The sequence below is a fragment of the Neolamprologus brichardi genome, chromosome 2 (assembly GCF_056152115.1).
Source record: "Neolamprologus brichardi isolate AB-2024 chromosome 2, ASM5615211v1, whole genome shotgun sequence".
Lineage (NCBI taxonomy): Eukaryota > Metazoa > Chordata > Actinopteri > Cichliformes > Cichlidae > Neolamprologus > Neolamprologus brichardi.
In genome coordinates this window covers 5,741,879-5,767,502 of record NC_142105.1, presented here as the reverse complement: position 1 = coordinate 5,767,502, position 25,624 = coordinate 5,741,879, and the positions used below count along the sequence as shown (strand labels likewise).

At 38.5% G+C, this 25,624-nt stretch overlaps 1 protein-coding gene across 2 annotated transcripts in view; it reads left to right on the top strand.

Annotated features, from left to right (window-relative positions):
- fstl5 (follistatin-like 5) overlaps positions 1-25,624 on the top strand; it is a 197,894-nt gene that overhangs the window by 16,516 nt on the left and 155,754 nt on the right. Inside the window, exons 2-3 of one of the 2 annotated variants that reach the window (XM_087846546.1) lie at positions 17,232-17,373; positions 24,439-24,469. In XM_087846546.1, the coding sequence (XP_087702672.1) occupies positions 17,232-17,373; positions 24,439-24,469 (173 nt within the window). The remainder of the gene's footprint in view (positions 1-17,231; positions 17,374-24,438; positions 24,470-25,624) is intronic. The other variant, XM_087846555.1, reaches the window with a different exon arrangement.

The following is a 25,624-nucleotide window of genomic DNA, read 5'->3' as shown; positions in this document are numbered from 1 at the left end:
CGTCACCCTGTAACCATGGCAACCGCAACGCTGCCGCCTGGAATAACAGAGCATAGCTGTCAAACAAAACCCAAACAGTCCTGACCCGCCACAATATGAAACAGGGAAGTACCGCCGTGTAATCCATTTATTTCAACAAAGTAACTGTATTCTAAATACCACCTTTTTAAACGGTAACTGTAACGGAATACAGTTACTCATATTTTGTATTTTAAATACGTAACGGCGGTACATGTATTCAGTTACTCCCCAACACTGGTAACAATGTAGTAGAGGCCACTGGATGTCTTAAGCATGGACAGTCAAAATGGAAGACATCTTTTACTTTAGTTGTGGGTAAGAGCTGAGTGTTTTGCAAATCAAGAGAGAAGGCTGTGCTAATGATATTCTATCCATGACACTTAACTCCAAAATCAAGAAAAAGATTTGTAGCGTATATTGTATATGGAGATTTAACAAATAAATATCTGTCTTCTGCTTCATATTTAAATGTTACAGTTGTTTGAAATGAGCTTGGATGTCCTGTTTGAAAGATTTTCCTTTCTTGCAAAAAAAGGTTATAACAAGCTGATGCACACAACCGAGCCAAATGTGTGAAGATGAAAGCTTTTTGTAAAGATCCTTTAGGTGATGTTAATTAATTGTTGAGTAAGCTGACCCATCTCACTTCAAGGAGTTCCTCTACTCCATCCTGCACTTCTTCACTGTCAGGGTATTTTGACCTCCTGCCAACACATGGTGCGTAATCATGCACATGGTTTCTGTTTGTCATACCTTATACTCAAACTGCAGATCAGTGAGTGATGTGATTAATGTTTGAGTGCATAACTGCATACATTTGCATATTAATATAGAAAACTGCATTTTTGTCAAATTTGTTCAATTCCTCACTGCCTACAGAGCTGATATTAACACCTACAAATTATAAAATGACAATAACACTAACATGAAACGTACACAAATTAGTGTATTAATTAGCTTAATGAATTAGTCCATTAGCATAACTGGTCATATTTAATATATCATGGTGATTACGGCAGCTAAATTGCCTCCTATTTGGACGTGATCCAGAATATCTGAGGGATGATTACTAAGGCTGTGCCAGGTTTGGGCCTCAGCCTTTTTTAGATTTGGCTCAACTAGTAGGACTCAATTTAAGCTCCACAAAGAAATCCCCCCTTTCTGAAAATTGCTCTTTAGATGAAATGAAAGAAATAAAGCAGAGACATGCTTTTCTTTTTTTTCTTTTCTTTTAAAAAGAGCCCTTTTCAACTATTTTCTCACATTGTGGCTGGTATGTCTTCTCATTATCATGCTGTGAATAGCAAAAACCACCATACAGTTAATGAAGTCCATTGGCATTTTACCCGTTTAAACAGTACGCTGCTGTCAAAGAGGTGGCTTAAAGGTGAGCTTGGGTTAGTTAATCTGTCATAAAATGCTCTTTCTTCCTGAATTTAAACACAAAGAAAGTCCAGAGGACCTTATTACTACTCCTCAGGTGCCACCGACACATTATTTTCACTCTTTAAGTCTCAGTCAGTCAAAAAAGTGTTAGTGACATCAGCATAACGAAAGGTCACGCATGACCGGCTCTGTGTAGAAACATGAGCTAAATATATTGAATACAAAATTGTCTTCCAAATATGGAGATCACGGGGAAATTAGAGGCCGCACACAAAGCAGAATCCATGTTAGCTGTCAGCAGATACAGCTGCCAGCACAGCTGGGAATCTGCAGAGGAAGTGCTCTCATAGCAAAAAGACGCTGTATATCCTCTCACCAACACATCTGTCACCATGTCATTTGAGATGAATGGCCGGTGATTACACAATGATGGTTTTGTCAGGAGGTGGCATCTAACCACCTAATTCTGGATAGATGACAAGAGGGTTCTTGTTGCCACATCCTTCTGAGACAAGACAGCATGGATGGGTTGTCAAATCAATAATATATATATTTAAGGAATCTTTTCCAGATATTATTATTCAGATATTTTATATTATTTTATATATATATATATATACACACTTGTAAATAGTCCCCTTAGAGCATGAGACAGCACAATGGAATAGTAATTTGCCTCACCTGTGCTCAGTGGTTTTTGAGCATTGCGTATGATACACAGCTTGTAACCCTACACTTGCATGTGGCCAGTTCTACCTTCTAAGTACTACCTTAGAGGCATCAACATTTCTGCAGGAAGGACCAACTGCAAGAAACTTTCCTTACTCTTGGACAGGATCCTCCTTAACACAGTGCTGCTTATTAATATCACAGAAGGCTGATTCGAAAAGATATTCCATTCATATTCATATTTGATTTTATAAACATCTGTTTGTTTTAGTACTTTTCTTCAAGCATAAAAAAATGCTCACAGGAAGTATGCTTTATGTTTCCAGGTGCTATAACAGCTTGCAGTAAAAAGAGAAGCGGGGCAGTTATCATGAACAGCAAATCTCACCATGACTTTATAGATAAAAGAGCACAAAAGTACAAAAACTAAAACTTCATCAAGAGAAAGTCAAAGAAAAAAAAGGCAACAGCATGGGCCAGAAATTTTAAAAGACAAGTGATCTCCGGCATAGCAGTGCCAAATTTCTACAACTGTGATTATGTAGCTCTCCAGGTTCCTGCCAAAAGACTGTGCAGGCAGATCAGCACTGCAGTTATGTTTAACTGCACAGCGATAAAAGACTGTGAGCAACTACAAGGACTAAAGATGTAAAATAACCAAAAAAAGTGGAATTTTAGGTCTTTAATGCTGGAAAAAGTAGTTTGGAAAAACGATTCCAGCTTAATATAGATCCAATAAAGAGCATGGGTTTTCATGCTGCATTACGCTGTGGGTTCTGGGGGGGTCCTCCCCAAGGACATTTTGACCTTCAGACACATAATTTCCCACACTAGCGGATTTTTTCTACCCTTTCAACCTTAGTTCGTAGTGAAAATGTCTTCAAAGGAAAAAACAATGAAAAGCTTATTAACAATTGAACATATACCAGAATACGTTACAATAAGGTTCTCTAGCATTCTGTATTGCTCTCAAACAATTATGCTCAATTATGCTCATTTTTTCTGATATTATTATCCTCTCTATGTCAACACACGTACATACATAATTTGTTCTTCTGTCCTCCTTTGTGTTTGTCTGATTTCAAACATCAGAGTGTTCTGTTTGATATCAGGCTTCTACTTGCTTTAATGTGCATGTGTCACCTGTAGTCCAGCAACATTTACACTGATGTTCGAAACTCCAATTATGCCACACATGTCTGTGTTTTGAGATGATTATTGAGGAATCACGTACATGTCAGCTATGCTATTAAGGCTGATTTGCAACAACAAGAACAAGCAATTTTGGCAAACTACACTACAAACTCACACAGTGCTCTCAGCTCCTTTAACGTTTGCCTCACCGATAAATGTCATTATGTTTTTTATTTCCTAATGTTGCTGCTTTTGCCATATTTTTGTTATGTGCTGTAGCCATTGAGGAAGATATTCCCCCTGTGTACCCAGTGAAATCTACACCTGTAGGCTCAGCTGCCTTCTTTAGTTTTCCATAGCACTTTTCTAAAAAAGAATAGTAAATATTAATGATAATAATGAAAAAATAATAATAATAAAAGAAGCTCTGCTTCTAAATCAAAATCCTAAAACTAACGTTGAGGAAATCTTAACATCTGTTGATGTCAAAATTGAGTGAAAATGAATCAAACTCGATGTGCATGGTGATGTTCACGGTGATGACCATGCATGAATTGGCTTTATTCTGTCAACGTTTAATTAGCAATATTTGACAACAAATGAAAAAACCAAACAAACACTTGGCACTGTCTTACTGTCTTGGTATGCATAATGACAGCACCCTTGAAGACTGAATCCTGTGCATGAAACGATAATAAATAGAAGTTAGTGCATGACTGTGGACTAATAATTCATAGGGGGCTGATAACACTTATGTTTTGCAAAGAAAGTGGAAATTTCTCTAGTGTGGACTCGGTGGAAATTTCAGGAAATACACTGAAAAGATTGGCAACTGTTCTGGAAATTAATTATAAACAATCCCACATTTATCTGCTCCATAAATGAAACTCCAGCGCAAGCCTCTTATCAGTGTGGTAATTAAAGGCTTTGATTTGCACTGGCTGGAAGTGAACAGAGTCCTGGGATCACTGCTGGAAGTGACCTGAGGATTGTTTAAAGCTTTCGACAATGTTATCATTTTTGAAAGATTCATATAAAATCAAATCCCGACACTTTGCCATTGACACATATCTTAGTTTTAATTTATGATTTGGAGCCAGCATACTATACATGCTCAGGTTATAGCATGCAAGTCTATGCTGGGAAATATGAGACTTGTGAAATAAAAACCTTAATATGAAGGCACAAATCTCAACCTTTCCCAATAAAATAAAGGTCAAATATAATATTTTCATCTTTTTACAGAGGGAAATTACTCTCTTGTTGATTCTGCTGACCAGTTTGTAGTTTCACAGTAGATACCTGGCTAGGACTGAGTACATTGCCCGGGGTGGATCTCAACAATATTTTCTGAACATTTTTGTTCAGAAAATATTGATTTTTGTCCTGTTTTTTGTCCTGTTTCTTCAAAATCCCATTTCTTTAAGTTCGTCACAGGATATAAACTTATATTCACCAGCCAGCTTCTCTAACCTCTAGGCAAGTGCTGCCCCTTTTTATGAACCCACTTTGCCATTTATTAACTGACTCACTGACTGCATGTCCTGCAGAATGAAATATAGTCTGTTTGAGTTGCTAGAATTCGTACTCCCGTAGAACCATTAGAAAACCCAAGTGAAAAGCTTTTTTTGCCCTATGCAAAAGATTTTCAGCATGTCCCTTTCAAACCCCAACTGTTTAATTTTCATGCACATGGTAAATGCATGGACTACAGAGGCGGCTAACATTTTCTTGATTCACCAAAACAATAACAAAGCAGTCAAAAAATGTAAGAATTTAAAAAAAAAAAAAAAAAGATTCATACAGACACCATGCAGGGGCATAGCATGAATACCATATGAGATACCCATTTAGGCATGTATGACATTCAGAATGAGTCCTCTGTTCCTTTGTTGTAGTGCTCTATCTGAGAGATTGACAGAACATTTTCAGTATTTTGTAAGGGAAGAACAAGGAATAAACAGAAGCACTACCCTTGGGCAAAGAGTGTTGCCTGTGGTTTTGGACGTGCTTTGAACTTGAAGGAGTCCTTTATCAGTATACAGTGGTGTTGGGAATGTATGAGTATGAGCATAGAGTATATGAGAAGTGGCACGATAATTCTGTCACATAAGACATGGTTCGGCAATGTGCTTGGGCGGCAAACACACAACAGATGCTCCAGCGTTCTCCAGATATCTCAGAGACAAACTGTAGTGCTCCACTTAAACTGAACTGTACATAGCAATACTGCTGAGCGTGCTTAAAGAGATCTGCTCACAGGAGGTCAAGGATGTGTCAGCTGAAGCATATGGTGGGAGAGGGGAGCTGGTGGTCTAGTGGTGTGGGGGATAGAAAAGCTGTTTATCTGCTGACTAAAGTTACACTCCAGTGACCTCACTGACAATCTGAATAATTTCAAACAAGTTTCTCAAGGAAATCATTGGTTTGCCAAGCAAACTGGGAGCATCTAAGTCCCAGTATACAGTATGCAATCAGCTGAAAGCTGAATCAGGCGCAAGTACCTCTGCTGCCATCCAATTTCTCCTCTGTATAGGTGGGTTTTATTTTGACTAGAAATTGCCCTGCTGAAGATAATGATTTTCCTGTGAACATGCACCCCAGGAGCTTAAAATATCAATATGTTTTGGCAAGTCTACTCATCTAGTCTAAAATGTTTTTTGGTGTTTTTGTCTATAATATGCAGCATTTTATATCCTGAAAGTCAAAATATGAAACCCCAATGAGAAAATTCTATTACATCAACAATAATTCTTAGCCGAATTAAAATAAGCCAATATAAGCAGTGGTGATGTATGTGCTTATTCCAATGCAAGCATATTGAGAACATTTGTTTGCATTTGTTTTTCACAACATTTACAGGATCATTAGGGAGTGTAATATATGAGCAGGACCCTGCAGACAATACACACATAAAATAAAATAAAAAAGATCTGCTTTGCATTTTTACACAGAGAAAAGTTAAAGATATTGAATACTATGTACAGTTTGTAATGAAACTCAATGACATGAGACCTTAATTTGACCTGAAATTTCTAAATAAGCCAAACTTCTCGTCTTGAGGTGTTTTTACTGTGGATTTTTCTTGTCATATAACATGTTATCTGTGTGGAGAAGAAAGGAGACGCTACAAATTAACTATAAAAAAAAGAATGGAGGTTGAGAAATATCCAGTTTTCCGCTCAATATGCTGCCCCAGTTAAAAAGATGTTTGTTGACCTTGGCATATAACTTTGGGCTATCCTGTCAATTTAAAATAACAGAGTCTCAGAAGTCTATAGAAAGGGGATCCAGTAACTGTGCTTTGCTGTGGGGGGCATTTTGCTGCCATTTGGTCAGCTTGTTCACTTAGAGCCAGTCCTCTGAAAGTGTGGCCCGCCAGCCAATGCAGCCTTCACATATAACAAGAAAAGAATCGAGTGCTGTGAATTTCAGTCATCCATATTTCACGTTTCACTACATACTGTAGCAGTACTTAACAAGGAAGGAAGCATTTCTAATCAATCTCTTCTTTTCTAGCCAGTACAGCACATTTGAATTCTGTACAATTGAAAACAGCCTCAAAAAAACAAAATAAAAAAAGACAAAATAAATTAGCATAACATAAACTATAAACCTGTGGACACATTATAAACTCTAAAAGTGTTTGGTGTGAATCCAACCCCTGATATTCCAAAAGGAAAACCACCTCATTGAAATCAATGAAAGGGAAACATTATTTCAGGAAATCTTTAAGGCAAATGTTTGAGATCTGCTTAAATATGGGGAAAAAAACTTGTTCCATTATTAACTACAGCATGTTACAGCATTTGGCTGATGGCTAAACATCTGTCCTTTGTTCTGAATATTTTAACATCAGACGACTGAAATCATGCAGAGAGGTGACCGTCTCAGTAGTCATGTATAATGATGGTTTTTACAACTTATTTACAAATACTAAATATTATTTTAATCCTAATCCGTCTCTTAGTCAGTCTTAATTCAGTAACGCAGGTCTGTACTGCAGTGCTAATAAAATTTCAGATAACTACACAGATAAAAATAGAACAAAAAAATAATTAGAGTTAATCCATATTCATGAATAAGACCATACATTTATTTGTAATTGGTGTCTGTGAATATTTATATTTCCCCTAATTTTTCTTCAGGCATATTGTAGTAGTATATTCTACATATATATGGGGCCACATACACATATTGTAAAACAGTACCTGCCTTCTCATTTCTAATTAAAACAGTTTTAAATTAATTCAGCTCTATGTGTGTCATATTTGAATATAAATGTGGAATGTTTGCCCCTTCGGCTCAGTCAGTATGGGGCTCTGAGAAGAAGTGATGCCCACCACGCCCGCCGTTAATCTGCTTCCCACCAGCAGAGGCAGCATTGAGCTGTGACAGCACAATAACATTAAAACGACGTCGGTGTAACTGCGCTGCGGTTGTTAGCAAGCGTCAACGTGACGGTGAACCATCTTCACGTGTCCCCAGAAGTTCACCTACTTGTCCTTACTGTCTGTAAGTGCAAGACTAATGCTCTCGGAGTTCTTATCATTGATAATAAACAGCCCAAGGCCACTTAAGTTGAACTGAGCTTATATACTTATATACTCTCATCAGAAATGGCCTCAATGACCCACTATCCAGTACCTTCTGGAAAGCATCTGATTGGCAGGATTTTAATTTTTCAGCATGACAATGTTACTAAACACACTGCCAATACAGCAAAAGCGTACCTGGATAGAAAAACTCACAGGGGAACACTGTCAGTCATGGATTGATTGAAAGAAATTACACAAAAATTTGCCTAAGAAAGTTCAGGCTGTGTTGAAGAATAAAGGTAGTCACACCAAATATTGGCTTTCCAGTTAGTTACAAGAAACCATGTTTTTTGCTTTATACTCTATTTGCCTGACTGTTTGCACACGTTTCAATAAATTGCTACACCTGTTTTCCATTTTCCTAGCAAATTATAAAGAAATGAGGGGTGGCTCAAGACTTCTGCTTGCTATTGGATACATGTGGAGCAGGATGAAATGTTTCACTTTTTAGTGTGCTTTCTTTTTCTAGCATCTTTGAGCCTTTAGATATTCAGTACAGGCAATAGCTGGAATTTTCAGAGTTGAAAAATAAATTGAATTCACTTTCTGAAATTTTCTCAAGTGAATGATGAGAAAAGAGATAAAATATCCAGGTTACCGATGTTTTTTTTCTCCTATGGCATTAAAGTTGAAGGCAGTTACAGTAAAAGTTATGCTGAACAAAAATGTTGCTTCGGCTTGAAATTGGAGTATAAAATTCATTTGGTTGCAGTTTTTTTGGGGGCGCGACCGTGGCTCAGGGGTTTGGGAAGCATAACCGGAAGGTCGCCGGTTCGATCCCCGGGCTCTCTGTTCTGGTCGTTGTGTCCAAGACACTTCACCCTACCGCCTACTGGTGTTGGCCAGAGGGGCCGATGGCAGTAGACTGACAGAAGCGAGGCTGCTTCTGCCTCGCTTCTGTCAGTCTGCCCCAGGGCAGCTGTGGCTACAACTGTAGCTGCCTCCACCAGTGTGTGAATGCGAGAGTGAATGAATAGTGGCATTGCAAAGCGCTTTGGGTGCCTTGAAAAGCGCTATATAAATCCAATCCATTATTATTATTTAACTGATGTGGTTTTCATGTAACTATCCCTGTTCACTTGAAGTTACAAGGCCTCAAAATTACCTGAATTAAAAACTGGCAAATATCAACTCAATGCTTTGTACTGCAAAGGCAGGGTAAATATTCATAGTATTAAAGAAATGTTGCATGGCTACATCAAATAGCCATGCAACATTTGGCTATTTACTATACAAAAACAAAAAGTTGATTCTGAGTTGATTCAGGTGGCAGCTGTTTCAGATTTGATTGATTTTATGATATGGCCCATTAGTGTCTTTCTGTCTGCTGGCACACTCGTAGTCTGTGTTTTAACATATTAGTGTGGATTTTGTGGTGGAGTGTTTTCTCCTGTTTTCAGTGGATGTGACACATTGCATTCAAGTCATTTAAATAAATCAAAATGTGATCATGAAAATTCAAAAGCACTTTTGACTTTTTTAAGCATTTGAGCTTTAGCTTGGATGTTATTGAATCCTGTGGTTAAAAATGTCATGATATAATGACTTTGATATAAAGCAAAAAAAAAAAAAAAAAAAAAAACCCTACGCATGCCCAGCGAAGTAGAAAAATAAGATTTTTTTTTCCCTTCTTGGATAGAAGAAAAGACACAGCTGTCAAAATGTATCTGCCACAGAAAAAAAGATGAAAAACTTCAATCATCATTTTAAAACTTGGCAGGTTTCAAACATGTTTTGCAAAAAATGGCATTTAAATATTGATATAACAGCAACAGCAACAGATTTAGATTTTTTTTTTTATTATCTGCCAGGCATGCTCACACCCTTTTCTGTTGTTTCTTCCACTTGTGTCTGTCATCATTTTGTTCTGTGGCAGCAAAATGGTAAAAATAAACCAAAAGTGCGACTTAAGCTGTATTTTGTAAATTGGATATCTAGCACTTCAAAGATGTTGCCGCCATGAAGCTTAACAACTTCTTAAACATTTTCTTTAACTTCTTCCTGATTGATTAGCACCCATGAAAAAATGTTGACTTTTCAAGTCTCCTTCTGTTAAAAATATCTTTATATTTAGTGTTGAAATGTCAGGAAGAGTTGCCCCCCTGTCTTTATATGCAATGTGAGAAAAGCAGCCATCACATTGACCTTGAAGCGGTCTCATGGAGTGTTTCAGTGGTTGTTTGGCCACGGTCCATTGACTTAGCATGCATGTTTCTTTCAGCATCGCCCTGTTCCTTATTCATAGATGTTTGCTTCACTCACAATTGGGAGCTGTGCAGTGCAACAGGGGGTTACTGTTTCCCACTTGGAGAGCTCACGGGTAACTGAGGGGAGTTGAAAGGTTCAGAACCTTGCATGCCGTAAGTTTCAAATGGCAAAGGAAAACCAATGAATTGAAAATTCACAGCCTTAAAGCGTGTCATGTCAAAAAGGCTCACAGCATGTGCACATTCTTAACAGAAACCAAAAGTTATTAAACATCCTTGAGTTCAGGTTTGTGTGCTATTCACTGAATCCAGCTGCTGTTTTAAGACTGTGGTTCCCCCTCTGTGAATGTCAGGTTTCCAACAAGGAGCGAGCAGATAAATCTGCAGTCTTGGAAACTAAGCCGGAGGAGAAGAGAGCAGAATAGGATTTTTCATCAAAACAAATGTGTATTTATTACCGACATTTCTGTAATCTTTGTTTTTTTGTTGCTTTATTGCTTATTACTTTGAATTGCATCTGTGACTATTATTCAAATAAAATGCAACCCACACCCCCCGATTTCACTTAAACTAATGTTTATGATGCTATTACCTTGTCACACCCACCCCCTAAACAAAACATTAACCAAAAAAAAAAAGAATTACTGTCAGTAGTAAACAGAAGTTATGGGGGAATAATAAACAGCTGTACAATAGTATTTAAAAATTAAAATTGGTGAGTCCTCCTTATCAACCAAGTTCAGTTTGTTTTCTGAACATGGAGGGCTTTCTAGCATCTGGTGAAGTGGCCCTTTGCATTGACTTTATTTGTGGGCGTTAATAGAAAAGGCTTGTGTGCTTTAATGATAAAAACAAGCATTTTTTAAATGTGTATCTCTACATAATCTCCTTTCTTTCTTTGTGTGCAACAGTCTGTTTTAACTTCTGTCTCCTCTGCCTAGAAAGTTGGCAGTTTGAATACAAAGTTAAAGTTTCCATCAGTATGTCTGCTAACAAGGAGCTTTAGTCTGATGTTACTTGCAACTTTCTCTCCGAGTGGTCTTATTACATGTGAATAAAGGTAACGTCATAGAACAGCCAAGACTTTAAGCCGAGTGAATGTTTTTATCAGAGTTATTTTTTATAAAATCAGGACTTTGGCCTTGAGGAGAATAGGACTGGGAAATGTCTTTAAAGTAAAGGCTGGTTAAAGCCTTGGTTATTCTCCCTGTTGTTGCCCTAGTGAACAGTTGTGTGAGCCAAAAGTGACTTCAGAACTGGCACGCACCACACTTCGGTGTAGTTTCAACTTGTCATCCACCTCTTGAATTTTGTAACAAGGCAGTGGGGTTAAAGACATATCGGGTCAATCTTTATAGCCATTTCGCTGATATATCAGTACAAGAGCTCAGCAAATCCCAGCTCATACAGAGGGAGATGCTACAACAGCTTGAAAAGATAAAGTGGAGATCTACATTGAGGGATGAAAAATGAAATTGTCCTTGGTTGTTGGTTCAGAGATTTGAGCCTAAAACTTCTCCAAGTGTACAGTATTTCATTATGTTGTTATTCCGGTCCAGACCTTATTTTATGTGGGTTTAGAGAAATCTTAGCAGCTCTGAGAAACATGGAAAAAGAAATTGTAATTAGCAGGGCAAAACAGATGTTAGAAGGAAGCATTGGCTGTGACTTTTGGTGCTAAAGTATTTTAAACAATCTGCTACAGGGTTTGGTGCCCTGAAAGACTCTTAACGTTTGCATTATGTTGTTCTTTGTGTTCTTTGTTTGTTTTGTAACACGAGCTATACTGCAGCTTATATTTCGCTGTCTGACTGAAAACAGTGAGAGAAGAAAGTCGGGGATGGTAACAGTAGATGTTCAGCTATATTGAGAGTTTTGCATTTCTCAAGGGCTTTGTTTAATTATACTGGAGACAAGCTGACAGTAATTAGAAAGCTGTAAATTGAAGACTTATCAGCAATAAGTCAGAATTGGTCCAAGATTACTCATAATAATGGGGAGAGTTTTTGAGTAAAGGTCTTTTGGGGGAAACCATGCATAATGTCAGGAAAATGTATGGCACGCTTTAATAATATATTCCTATTTTCCAGAGTTATGGGTTACCACACATGCATGACAGTTGACAGTAAATTACAAAATGTACATTATTCAACTCTAGCCAGTGCCCAGTGTGGTGCAGTCAGTGTGATGCACACATAGAGCCAAGTATCTGTAAGGTGAGCTGTATGGGCATTTATGGTAACTTGCCCAGTGCATGAATGGCAGAAATCTACTGAATGAGATGGAAAGTGTCTGTGAGCTTGGCAGGGCATGATTCATTGTGTACATAGTGGGAGATAGGTAGACTTCATTTCAAAGTCAATGCCAAAGCTTAGGTGTGCTCTAGGGGATTTAAAACCACATGCCGAAGTTATGATGGCAGCCTCTCGGGCGTCCCGGGAGAAAGAATTGAGACTGTTTTTGTCTCCTGTGCTTTCAAGAGAAACAAATAAGACGTGCAGCATTTTCTCAAGATTGCATGTTTTCCCTCAGACTTACAGTTGTAGATCACCCCTGCTGTGCCTGGGATATTTGGGGGATTTTGCTAAAAATATTTTGAGATTTGTTTATTTTTGAAAATGAGCTAAAATTCTTAATTCATTCTTAATTGGGTATTTTTTTTCACATAAAACATATTGGTACATACCAACAGTGTTGGGGAGTAACGGAATACATGTACCGCCTTTACGTATTTAAAATACAAAATATGAGTAACTGTATTCCGTTACAGTTACCGTTTAAAAAGGTGGTATTTAGAATACAGTTACTTTGTTGAAATAAATGGATTACACGGCGGTACTTCCCTGTTTCATATTGTCGCGGGTCAGGACTGTTTGGGTTTTGTTTTACAGCTACGTTCTGTTGTTCCAGGCGGCAGCGTTACGGTTGCCATGGTTACAGGGTGACACACTCTCTCTGCGTGTTTCCTGGGTGAGAGAGGCCTTTTTGTTGTTGTTGTGCTAGGCTAATAGGCAGAATGCTACAGGTATAGCCCTAAAGAATGTAGCATCATAGGCAGTGTAGTCCGTGCTGCAGGGAGAATGGACTGCCATACCCGTTATGTGTCTGTGAGCGAGGGAGGGAGAAAAAGGAAAAGTACGAGCTGTCATCGAGCAAAAACGGGAGCTGGAAGCATGTAAATATAATAATAACCACTGCAGCCAAGAAGAGTGCCTGACGAGCCCAGTTGTAAGTAAGCTATTAAGACTCGACTGTACACCGTGTTTGTGTTTTCCTCCAAAAACAATAAGTTCCTTTGGAGCAGCCGTTCAACGCCTCTCTCTGTCTCTCCAAGCAAAGTTGACCCAGACAACAAAGTAAAGCTAGTTTTCGGCTATGAGCCCGACACAGAACCCACCGTATTAGCCAGAGGTCCCTTTACTATGGTTCGGAGCCGCGGACCTTCAGTAACAGTAATAAATCACAGCAATAGTACATTCATGTAGTTGTAAACAACATGATAATATATTAAGTAATCCAAAGTATTCAGAATACGTTACTCTCATTGAGTAACGTAGCGGAATACGTTACAGAATACATTTTGGGGCATGTATTCTGTATTCTGTAATGGAATACATTTTAAAAGTAACCTTCCCAACACTGCATACCAAAGATGTTTTAGCCCTCCATCAAAAAAAAATAATTATGCCTGCCATTTCGAAAAATTTAGATTTAATTTACTCTAACTTAAATGAGATTTTTGTTTTGTTTTTAAGAAGAAAATACAGAAACTGTTAGGTGAGGTAATAAAGATGCTTTACCTCGAGCTACATCCAGACAATCATTTTTATGTGCAGCGTTACATCCAGAGGCCCATTTTGAACCAAGACCAACCCACATTAATGTATTGTTGAGTAAGCTGAAAAATTTAGGCACATATAAAATACACAGTGAAAATAAATGAAATTCATCAGTTTATTATAAAGAATACAATAGGTTTTTTGTAATTTTATCTTTAAACTGATATTAATGATTTATACTTCAGAATTTCTTTGAACTTTCCTTTCTTCGAGGCTCATTTGTTGAGCACTGTTGCTTATAGGCATATAGGCAGGGAGTAGCCATTTTCCTGCATTGAGGGCATTGTCTTCATCCATCCATCCATCCATCCATCCATCCATCTTCTGCTTATTAAATTGAGGTTCCAGTCATCCCTCTGCAACCATTATTCAATATCCTTTTTTCATTTCTCTAAGGGGTTAGTTTGTTCAACCTCATGGCTGTTTTGGAAGTTCTGCTTTTTTAATTTTAGCACACTGAACGTCTTTGAGTTATAATATTTTCCTCTCTGGTCCTCCTGTCCATTCGTGGGCAAGATACTGAATACCTAGTTACTCTTTCCCCTCAGGCCAGGTATATTAAAGGCTGCATAATTTATTTCTCATTTTCCCTAAAGAATTACAGAGTCTGCGATCTATTTGTATGTGGACAATCCCCTTTTTCTCTCAAGCTCAAGGTGTTCTTACCACCTGGCTCGTTGGCCAGGTCGGTCAGTATTATTCAGATGCCTCCTTTGAGCAAGCTCCAACTACTGTTTGGAGTGGGACTGATGGTGGTAGTCCTTATTCTGTTCTGGAGAGCTGCTGCAATTTGAAGGGCCAATCTAAGCAGAACCCACAGCAGGTGGAGAACCACTTCGTGTGCCACTATGTCGAGCTCACCAAAGCTGAACGGATTAAAAGGACATTGCCAACTGCAGGTTGGATGGATGAATGCATGGATGTGTACCCCATTCGTCTGGTACTCACTGGAGGCTGAACTGAACTGGAAGCTGAATATATTGTTCTTATAATTGCATTATTTTGAAATTAATTTAAAAAAGGACACATGTGCTTCCCCTTGTGTAATAGCTCAGCTGCCGTTGTTGTTTGTGCGTGAATGGTCAAATCAACGCACTCATTGTAGTGATAGCGGCTTTAAAAGAAAAATCAAGTTATTTGACTGAATTATAGGACAACACAGTTTTAAAACTGTCTGGAGCTCCAAGAAAGATTACTGGTTATTCACTAGAAGGAGGACTGGAAAGGTGCTTGCTTATGCCGCAGTTGTGACTGATCATAATGAGTTTAATGTCTTTGAGGAACTGTGCTGTATGGTGCAGTTAAACTTCTTAAAACTGTGCATATGTTTTTGTCTCTGACACAGCACTGTGCAAAAGCTGGTCCATTAATAACCCATTTAACACTGGGATACCGGAAAGAAGTTGATTGATTGTGCTAGCAAATATGGTAATCCACCTAGTGTGGCATAAAGACTGTGTTAGCGGAGAAGTGGAGCAGCAGCTGCTGCAGGCAGGGTTCCTACCTGGATCTGGAGAGTTACGACGCACAGAGAATGAATATGAATATGATCGCATTAAAAAAGTGGGTGCGACTATTAATGCCCTATAGCATAAAAGGACCATAATATGTCCGCAGGGGGTTAGCAAGGCTGTTGATCATTACCAACATTTCAATAACTATTTTTCAGGTTCATCGATCTTTTGAATTTCTAGACTTATTGTTCAGAACAAAACCTCCTACTGGATTATCAAGGCACTTTGAATGTCCCTCACTACTGCACTGACACACACTGAGGTAGAGGACGACATTTCATTTACAGAGGCTTAAGCTTTGTTCACAAGGTAGCCACACTAAAGACCAAGGCTTTAACATACAAAATTATACGAATATGTTGTCTAGAAGTTTTTTGTTTGTAGTTAGACAAGTCTCTGTTTGGGGCGGGAGTGGGGTGGGGGGCAGGTGTATATCAAACCTTGAAAAGAACTGGATTGGTTAGTAGGGGCGCTGGCAATGGGTGTAATTTGTGTAGGAGGTGATTCAAGGCTGTTTCAGAGTTCGATAAAGAACATTGATTTTTTTTTTCTTCTAAAGGCCAATGAAACAAAAAGTCTGAAAAATCTGCCAGAGAATTACAGTATACAACACAGCTGTTGATGATATTTTTAATTAAATGTGTTTTCCACCAAAAGACCAAGTTCTTTATATCTCCTCCACATGACATAAAAAAAGTAGGTTTGAAAGAAAAGGAAGTAATTTCAAAGCAGAAATCCTGCAGGCATCGGGCAACAGAGGAAGGCTCTAGAAGACATGTAAAGTCACAAAAATGAAGTTTCAGTATCTCCTCTCTGTCCGGCACATCACAGTGACACACTGCAACCTGCTGACCTCCAGTGAAAAGCGCAGAGCTGCCACAGCAGCACCATTGTTGTCTGACTTAGTGTCAGCCCCAAAGAACAAGGAAGCGGGGTCACCATCCTGCTGTCACTCATCTCCCTTCACTGGAGAATGGTTTTGGATGTCTTAGAAAGTGCAGCTCAGTGTTTGACTGTGAAAAAAAAACAAGTCAAGTCTTGTCAGATTTATTTTTAAAGTGCTTCTGATGGAGGAGATCTTTGCAGTGAGGTGCATAAAAAAACCTTGAGGGTGTAAATGCAGATAAAGATGAGGGATAAAAATATGAAGGAACAAATGCACTGCAGGTTTCAACATAACCGTTGTTTAGCGTGTAAGGCGGTATAAGAGGAGTGGTTAACGTATCTTCTTCTCCGGGTATGTCCTGTGCCTTGCTACTTGCTCGAAGCTATCCGTTTCACTGACACAGACATTTCCACAGGGCTTGTTTTTTCCTTTTCCCCCTCCTTTCCTCCACAAGTGTGATTTTGTTTAATTCATGTCATGCAAAGGTCAAACTTGTTTTTACACAGTCCAATGAATAATTGAAAATGCAGTCGAATTGGAGGTGAAAAGTGAATATTCTCACTTTTTTTAAAAAAAAAATAAAAAGATATTTCCAGGCTGCATCTGTGCAAAGCTGTGAGGAATCTGTTTTAAGATGTAATCTCTCCACTTCATCACAGTTGCTTGACTTAGACACTCAGCCTAATTAATCCAAAGCCCTCACTTTAATTGCCTTAATATATTGGCTCTTTGTCTTCTTTATCTTGATTTTCTCATGACGTCTATTTCCCCGTAATTGATTTGAAAGGAGATCTAATCTCCCTGCCGAGTGTGGGCCACGTATTGATAGCTTTAGTTTAAATCAGCGACAGTTTTGCGGTTCTCATTGTCTTCGCTAATTATTGTGGGCTTGATGTATTGTCTTGGCCAACCAGTATTGAACCTGCAGAGTGTTGGAGGAGAGTACGCATTCACCATTCCTGTTTGGTTTTTGACAGGAAAAGACCAATGAAGACGACCAGATGGTGGTCTGCTGCGATTTTGCTGTTGGGGCTCGCTGCGCTTGGCACCAACGGGAGACCCAGCAAGGAGGGATTTGGGTCACCGCCCTATCGACCAGTCGTGAGATTTCGACACAAGGTATTGATTGCCTTTCTGTTTTTGCATGCTGTCCGTAAGAGGTCTGTGCGCTTTGGCCAAGTATGAAGCTCATTACACCGGCACCGTCTTCCTACATCATATGACTCTCCTGCAGTTGTTGTTTTTCTGCCCACTTGATGAATCATTATCCCTCCCTCTGAGCCAGAAGACTGTCATTTCAAAAACAACATCAGATTAATGTGAGGAACAGATGAGCAAAGATGAAGACGAGCTTTAAAAGAAGATGTTGGTGTGGCATTTTAGCTGAGTGTTTTAAGCAAAAGATGTAATTGAATGCTTATTGACTTAGTGATAGAGGGCAGGCCCCAAAAGCTAATTCCGCCGCTTTCATTAATTTCTTGCTACATCTTAAGGAAACAAGATAATTTTTTAAAAAGTTTGTAAAATAAGTAGCATGCTCATTTTTTTTCTCGTCTGATCCAGTTACAAAACACCAGCACAGCAGGCATGGATCAATTAGAACCAGACTAGGAAAGAAATTGACTGTTTTGGCAGACGGAGAGTTGAGGAAAACAAATTGTTTTGTCAAGAGGCATTAGTCAGATTGTGGTCCTTCAGTACTCATTTCCCCTAAGCCCCCTTTTTGCAATTATGTTTGCTAGTAAACACTTCTTTCAGTCCAGTCCATGATAAGAATTAGCAGTGACAACAATAGGAGAAAAAAGTTGTTTTCCTTTGTGGGGTTTTTTTTGTTTTACTTTTTGAAAATCTCTTGTCTCCCGGCTACATTTCATGTTTCTTTATGTAGGTCTGTTACAATCACGTCTGTGTGCAATGAATGGCAAAGACAGTGGTACTAAAGGGCGGGTAGGTTGAGAGGTAGTTAGAAAGAGAGGGAGTCAGAGTGAACAGATGGTAGGAACGTCATTGCGCTGTATCATAGTTGAGTGGGGAGCTGGAAGCGATGCAAAGCTGTTGAATCGACACAATGGTCAAAATCACTTTGACCTTTGAAGAACATTTATTCACAGCGATGCTTTCTAAACATGTAGACTACACATATCAGCTATTTGGGACTTGTGATTCTTTCTAGCAACATCTAATCTGAAAATTGAGTATTTTAAGAAAGTGAAGCGATTTAAACGTCAATACCCAAACATCTTGTAATATGGTGCCAATAAACTGCAGAGATAGCACTTCTGCCAGACTGCAGTGCTTTATACCAAAGGGAGGCACAGCAAATGATCCATCATCCACCTCTGCACGGACAGGGATGGATTCCATCTAACACGACCTGGCAACTTAAAAAAAAATCCCCCCCCGAAAAACGTACCTCTCTAGCGAGTTATATGATTTGTATCTTTCCATATCCTACATATCCGAGGATGAGGCAGAGCAAGAAGAACTACTTTCCAGGAAAGCAGTGTTTCACAGTTTCATGTTGTAAAGAGGAAGTCGGAAGATGTAATGTCTTTTTCTTTAGCTTGTATTTACACTTGGGAAGGAAGGATTTCAGGGATAGGCGGTGATTTTTGAACTGAATTTCCAGACTCATTGTTAAGAACAAAAGTATCAACGAGTAGGCAGAGTGGCTTCCAGGCACCTAAATCTATAAGATTTACTTTTGAGGGCTTGATAAGATGCTTATTTTATGCACTAGTTACATTTGGAATAAAATGAAAAAAACAAAACAAATATTGTCTTATCCATTCCTCTTTTTGCAGCGAATCCCCCCCCATTAAATCAAATGTAAAATCCAAAAGTGGAGCTTACTTCTATCTGGGCCTGTGAATAATCCACAGTTATCTCACTTACCTTGGGAATGGCTTGATGCTGTTTCATTTTAAAAACATAATTTTTCAGTTTGAGTGAAGGAAACAAAAATACACTCTGTTAAGATGCATTTAATCTCCTGGAGTTCAATCCAACAGTGCTACTGGGCTGTTTTTTTTGACAACATTGGATAATAAAGGAGAGAGACAGGAAGGAAAGGGAAGAAGGAATGACGCCAGCAAATGGCTCAGGGTGGAGAGCGACCCAGAGCACTGCAGTAAGAATTAATCTATGTACATAGTGATCTAGCTCTACCTCAGCACTTCCATTAACTCTGATAAAACAATATGCAAACAACAAATTTCTTTGCCTTGTTGGAAATTTGTTTCTTTCCTAGTTTTGGCTGGGAAAGAAACATAGGAAAGAAACATAAGCAGATAATAAAGATAATAAATCTGTCATAAGCAGATAATAAATCAGTGGTAAACACTTCCTTTAAATATTAAGAAATGTTAATGTAAGTAATAAAATGCAAGTGTTTCAGAGATATCTAGTTGTAATAAATATGACCCTTTTCACTTGTAGTGTCTCTTTAATCTCTCCACTGCAACACAGTCCAGTATTTCTACTTTCCCATTACTCTCTCTTGTACTGAAGAGAGTGTACTTTCCAATGTAATGCAGCACCATGTGAATAAGGCAGACGTATTTTCTTTAAGTACTTTTAATCTAACCAGCAGTACATTTTGAAGCTGAATGGTGCTTTTTTCTTTATTGTATTCAGCAGCACATTATCTCTTATTGAAACTAACTGGTTTAGACTTTGTCTCTTTTCGCTGGTGTGGTTTGGAACTGCAGTGACTTTAATAATTAAGGTAATGTATACCCACATGTAGCGGAAATCTGACGAGAAGCCACAAAAATGATATATGTGCTTTTCCACTCCAGTGAAATTAATGTGCCAGGCGCTGTGATTACATCTCGGAGGAATGTCATTACAGCATCTGCATACCATTACAATTCGTCTTGCGAGAGGACAGAGGTAAACTGCGCTCATCTATCTGCCTGTCAAATGAGAACTGTGGAAATTTACAGCCCTTTGGTGGAAAAAAAAGCCAAAAGTAAGCCCTTTTTCAAATTATGTCATTGGCCTTTTTGTTGCTTGGAGAATTTCTCAGCTCTTGTCTGGACTGCAGAGAGACTCGGGTCATGCTCTTGTCAATAAAGCTGAGCGAGCTGCGTTAACAGTTGTTTCAAAGTGAATTATTGTGGAGAAGTAATATCAAGTTGAAAAACATAGTCGGCTCAAAATAAAAAGTACAGTCTAAAAGTAGATGATAAAGTCAATAAGATAAAATAACAATTTCATATTCTCTAATGTGCCTTATTTTTTTAAAAAAAACTAAAGCTCTAGCAGTGAAATATAGAGATGGAAAATAGCGAACTGTGCTTTGCTTCAAGCTGGGAAGGTTAATGCGATGTCTTTTCCTGTGCTTCGAAGGACAGCGTTTGGCTTGGGTAACGTGATCGGACACAACCTTATAAGCTTTCCTCACAAAGAGTTCAGTCACCACGTGGTCATAAAAAGCTGGTCACGTGTTCTACTCCCATGTGTAATTCCCATGGCATTGTTTCAGAAATTCACTGTGAAATCCTTTACATGGGGTCAGGTATAGGACACGGATCCCTGCCTGTAGTTATTATGGGTTTTATTGCATACGCCATAGCGGTGGTTGTTGCTACTCTTAATCTCCTGATACTTTGAGATCTTTCAGCCAAGGTCTTACATGAAGAGTTTAATTGTAAGGATGATGGAGGGCTCCGTGTGCAATTTGTGAAAATCACGTAGAAGTGCCAGGCTCGCTCAGCATGAGGGACTACAGCAATTTCTATGAGTTTTTGTCGCTTTGACATCAAGCTGTTATGTCAGGACAAACAAAATGGAAGCAAGGACAACTGTGTGTGCAAAGCCCCATCCATCCGGCACTGGCTTGGCCACATGGCAAATCTAGATTAACAGGGGATAAGCAGAGCGAGAGAGAGGGAGAGAGGGAGTGGGGGTGGTGGGCAAATTAGATTGAGATAAAGAGACGGGGAATGGGAGGAACAACAAGATTGAACAGCAAAATTCACAAGAAACAGCTTGTTGTACAGTAGCGTCAGTTAAAGCTGCAACAGGCAACATTTGGCCTAAACGTGACTTCTGTCAGTATTATTTCCTCCTTCGTCTTCCTCCTCCTCCCTCTCCTCCTCAGCTGGTCAGTTTGAGCCCCAACCCTTGTCACTCATCTTGATGAGCTGTCTGTTTTCAAATGGCAGCCAGCCCGAAACTGAGGTAACCAGCTTTTGTATCGTCTCCGCAGGGGCCGAAAAGGCAGAGATGCTGTACGGAGCCAGTCTACTAGAACAATAACAAGGTGTTGACCTGTGGTTTTCAAAGTCTTTCTGCTACATGGTTATTTTCCCTGTTCTTTTGGTTTATTTATTAATAGTTGTTACTTGTCAACATGATGAGTCTTAGCAATACAACTACTGGCCTCACCATCCGTTTGTCAGAAACAGTTTGAACACAGCTACCCGCAGACAATTATAAACGGATGAACCATGAAAAGACGGTGTTATGATGCAAAAAGGCTAAATTACACATTTGTTTTCTTGAACTTCTTGACCGTGTGAAGCATTTGTAAGAAATCCAAGTATTTATTTGTCTGGGTATGATGTTGCAGATACAGATACTGTGCATAATTCTAGCAAGGTGCTGGATCTGTGCATTACATTACATCACAGCATATTAAGGAAAAAGAATGACTCTCAATTCATGGGATTTAAAATAATCTACTGGAATATGCACATGTCTGTTTTTGTTTACCTGTGTACATTGTTGTTGGATGACCTTACATCAGGCCTGGCAAAAATTGGATTCAGCTCTTTTGTTTTGTGACTCTTCTCTATTGGTCAAACAAATAAACCAGTCTTGCTCATAAGGAATAGTACTGCGTACCGTATTCTGGTCACTTGTCATACTGGTATGTTGCAATTTGTTGTCATATGTTTCCAGGTGGAGTGTATTTGGAAGTTGGTGGTCTGGAGAAGTGAGGTTTGTGAGATCTGAAGCGGGAGAAAGAAAAGACAAGGGGGGAGGTGTTGCTGGTGGAGTGAGGAGGGTTGAGAGACGGTGAGAAACACAAAAAGGGGAGAAAGAGAGATAGATGTAGGCGGTCAGCCAGCTAGCTGTGACAGGAGCAGATGAAGCACGAGTTGTACAGCTGGGTGCTTCACTGTCCCCGGAGTCTCGGGGCAGAAGAGACAGGCCTGCCAGTGGCTCAGGAGAAATCACTCTCTTCAAACAAATGAAGTGTGAACATTGTCTGCTATATGCAAATAAGCCCTATTTGATATCTTCCCTACCTGTAGTGCAATTCTAAATGTCAGCTCCTCTAGTGTGTGTGTGTGTTTGGTGGGAGGGGTATACAAAGAATGTCAGAGCCACAGGTGTTTTCTCTGATTTGTATCTGATGGTCAGCAGTGTTTCCTGAAACATCCGGAAAGATGATGAGCAGAGAAAGCTGTTACCACCTCACAATGTTTAACTTGAGCTTTAGTGATTGCTGGGTGATGTGTCTGCGCATCGAAGAAACCACGTGATGGATTTTCCATAAAATGTCATAGCTGCATTGGGGACTGTCAGAGTTATGTATTCATCCTCAACTTTCACAAAGAGAAGGCTGACATTTGTGGTATATCTCGAAGACCGTTGTCTTTAGGAATGCATGGATTGCAAATTCTGGAAACATACAAGGGTGTAAAATCAAACATGGACCCACTGCTAGCGCTTTGTAATAAACATGGTGAAGAAACTGCGCAGTTAATAGTAACCACTAAACACTAAGTTAATAATTTTTGGTAATTACTGGTACAGTTACATGTGTTATGTGTTCCTATTGATATTTATACATTAATATTTTGTCATTATAATTAAGAACTAAGAAAATGTAATTGTTTTTCACACTTTTATGTTTATTTTTTTTAATAAAAATTAGTTAACCTTTTTAGATATTTACAATAAATCACTATATCAATATTTATTAGATTATCAATCATGTGGATGTTCTTTTGTGTGGGGTAGGGATTTCATTAACAGCAGGGCTCAGTATGTACAGACCCAGTATAGTCTAAAATATGACAATGTCAAATGTATACACATGGTACCCAGGAAGCAAGATAAGCTGTGCTATTCCTTCAGTCAGAATTGATATTTAAAGTCACATCTCTTGGATATGCTTACCCATATATCTTTAAAACACATTAAGTGCATAATATCCTGTTTTTTAGGTGACAGGTAATTAATAGCGCATTAGGAAGAAAATGCACAGTAGGTCGATTTCTGTGCAAACTGAGAAAATGGCTAAACTGCTGTTTTCTTCATGCATTCGGGGACCACAGTTCATTATTGACTGTAGACCCGTTGCATAATGCATCTTCCTCATAACGCCACCCGGCTCGAGCTGCTAGAAAGAGAATCTGATTTTTCTGTACAAGAACGAGAAGGATGAGCTATGCAGATTTCACTGTAGAGAAATCAAATATTTATGCCTCTTTCTTTCGCATTCATGGTTTCTGGAGAGCAGTTACTTAGAATAGTAGTCCTGATAGCAGCATTTTCTACAACTATGCTCAATAAGCATGCAAATCTGTTAAAGCGTGGCTACTCAGAAGGTCTTAGTTGTTTGCTCTTTGGTATATCTGTAATATGTTTTTTCTTTTTCTTTTTTTTTTTTTTACTGCACATTTTTTTCTGTTACACTACATTTATACATTTATTTGTCAATTGAAGAAGCATCTCGACTACTAATTTGGTTAACTTGTTCAAAAGAGAAAGTTAAAACACTTGGATACGATGATCTAAATAGATGTAAATAGATATCAGAAGCTAAAGAAACATATCTAATGACTAAAAGCAAGAAGAAGTTAATAATATGTATTAAATAACATGTAAGTAAATAAAATCTCAGAGTTTAAGGTTTGTCCGTTATCCGTGTAAGTGAGTCAAATTGCCGTGTAAAGGTACACTGTTGTTTGGGTTGTTCATGCAATATTATTTGACATTCAGACATTCAGAGTTCTTGCATTCAGAATGAAGACCTTAGGCTTTGTGTGATGATTGCATTGAGATGTGAAACACCATTTTTCAGAAGAATGTTAATATACTGAATGGACTACAGAATGTCATTCATCTAATACAAGGACATGTAACTGCCCTCATTTACCTTAATGTTGGTAAGTTTTGATCTCATAGATCTTATCTCTGTTTTCTTTTTTGCTGTTCCAACAGGATGGCGTTCCAGAGAACCTGAGAATAAAAGGTGAGTTTCTGCCTTTGATTCCTCCTTCTTCCTCCTTCCTTCCTGTATGTCAACATGTTGTGTACAAGGGGAGGGGTTGTTGAAGCTACAGCGTAAGTGAAGCACTTTTGCTTTTTTGTAGTATAAAATATTTATGTAGCCTTTTTTTTAAACTAAAAGACAAAAAAAGAGCACATTTGATCAAAAACACCACAATAAGAAACCTACTGGGAGTATAACACTCTCTCATCTCCTCTTTCTAACATTTTATCTCCTACACCAAAAAGATTTCATGCAATGGTCACATTCTTGTACAAAGCTTGACTTTTCACTTATCAAGATATATTTAAACCCTAAATGAATATTTTATGTTACTAAACTAAAATATACAGTAGCCAGCAGCCATTAAATAAAAAAACTATCCATCAGACACCAAACTGATAAAAGTCGTCGTTCTGTACGCAAACAGGAAAGACAAAAATCCAAAGACAACAGCAATTAAAAAGTTCTGTTTGGATTCCTTCAAAAACTGAAGTTATCAGGTCCGTGTGCAAGAAATCTGGTTGGTATTTGTTTGCTTGAAATGCCTGTGTCTAATTGTAATACTATGAATTGTGACTAAGCTTGTACAAAAAAAAAAGTAAACCTCAACCTAAACTTTGTCAGCTGCATGAAAACATGTTTTCACGTTTTTGTTTGGAGACATTTTGCAGACCCTCCGCCAAGATGTTTTGTATCTGCTCAAAATAGTTTTTTTTCACTAGTATATAGAGGGTTTTTTTCACATTATACTATAGACCGTTTTTTAATCATTTAACCTCCTGCAATGCCAGGAGAATTAGGTCTGAGGTTACCTTTTCGCACATGTAGCACATAAAAGGGATAGTCCACAAATGTATATAGTCAGGGAAGGATTTAGGGAAGCAGTGGTGCGGTGTGGTGAGTAGTAAGTACAAGGAAGGTAAATGGGTAGCTACGATGACTGTTTGAATCAGACATGTTACATACAGCTCAGCTGAGTAATATCTATAAAGGTTCAGTGCTGCATTGCATGCTTGAAAGCAGCTTAAGTGAGCACTAAATGGTTATACCCTTCAGCGTCTATAATGGGAGGTTTTCTCATACTTTACTTTCAGCTGGGTGTTTTTGTGCAATGAGATCTGTTACTCTTGATAT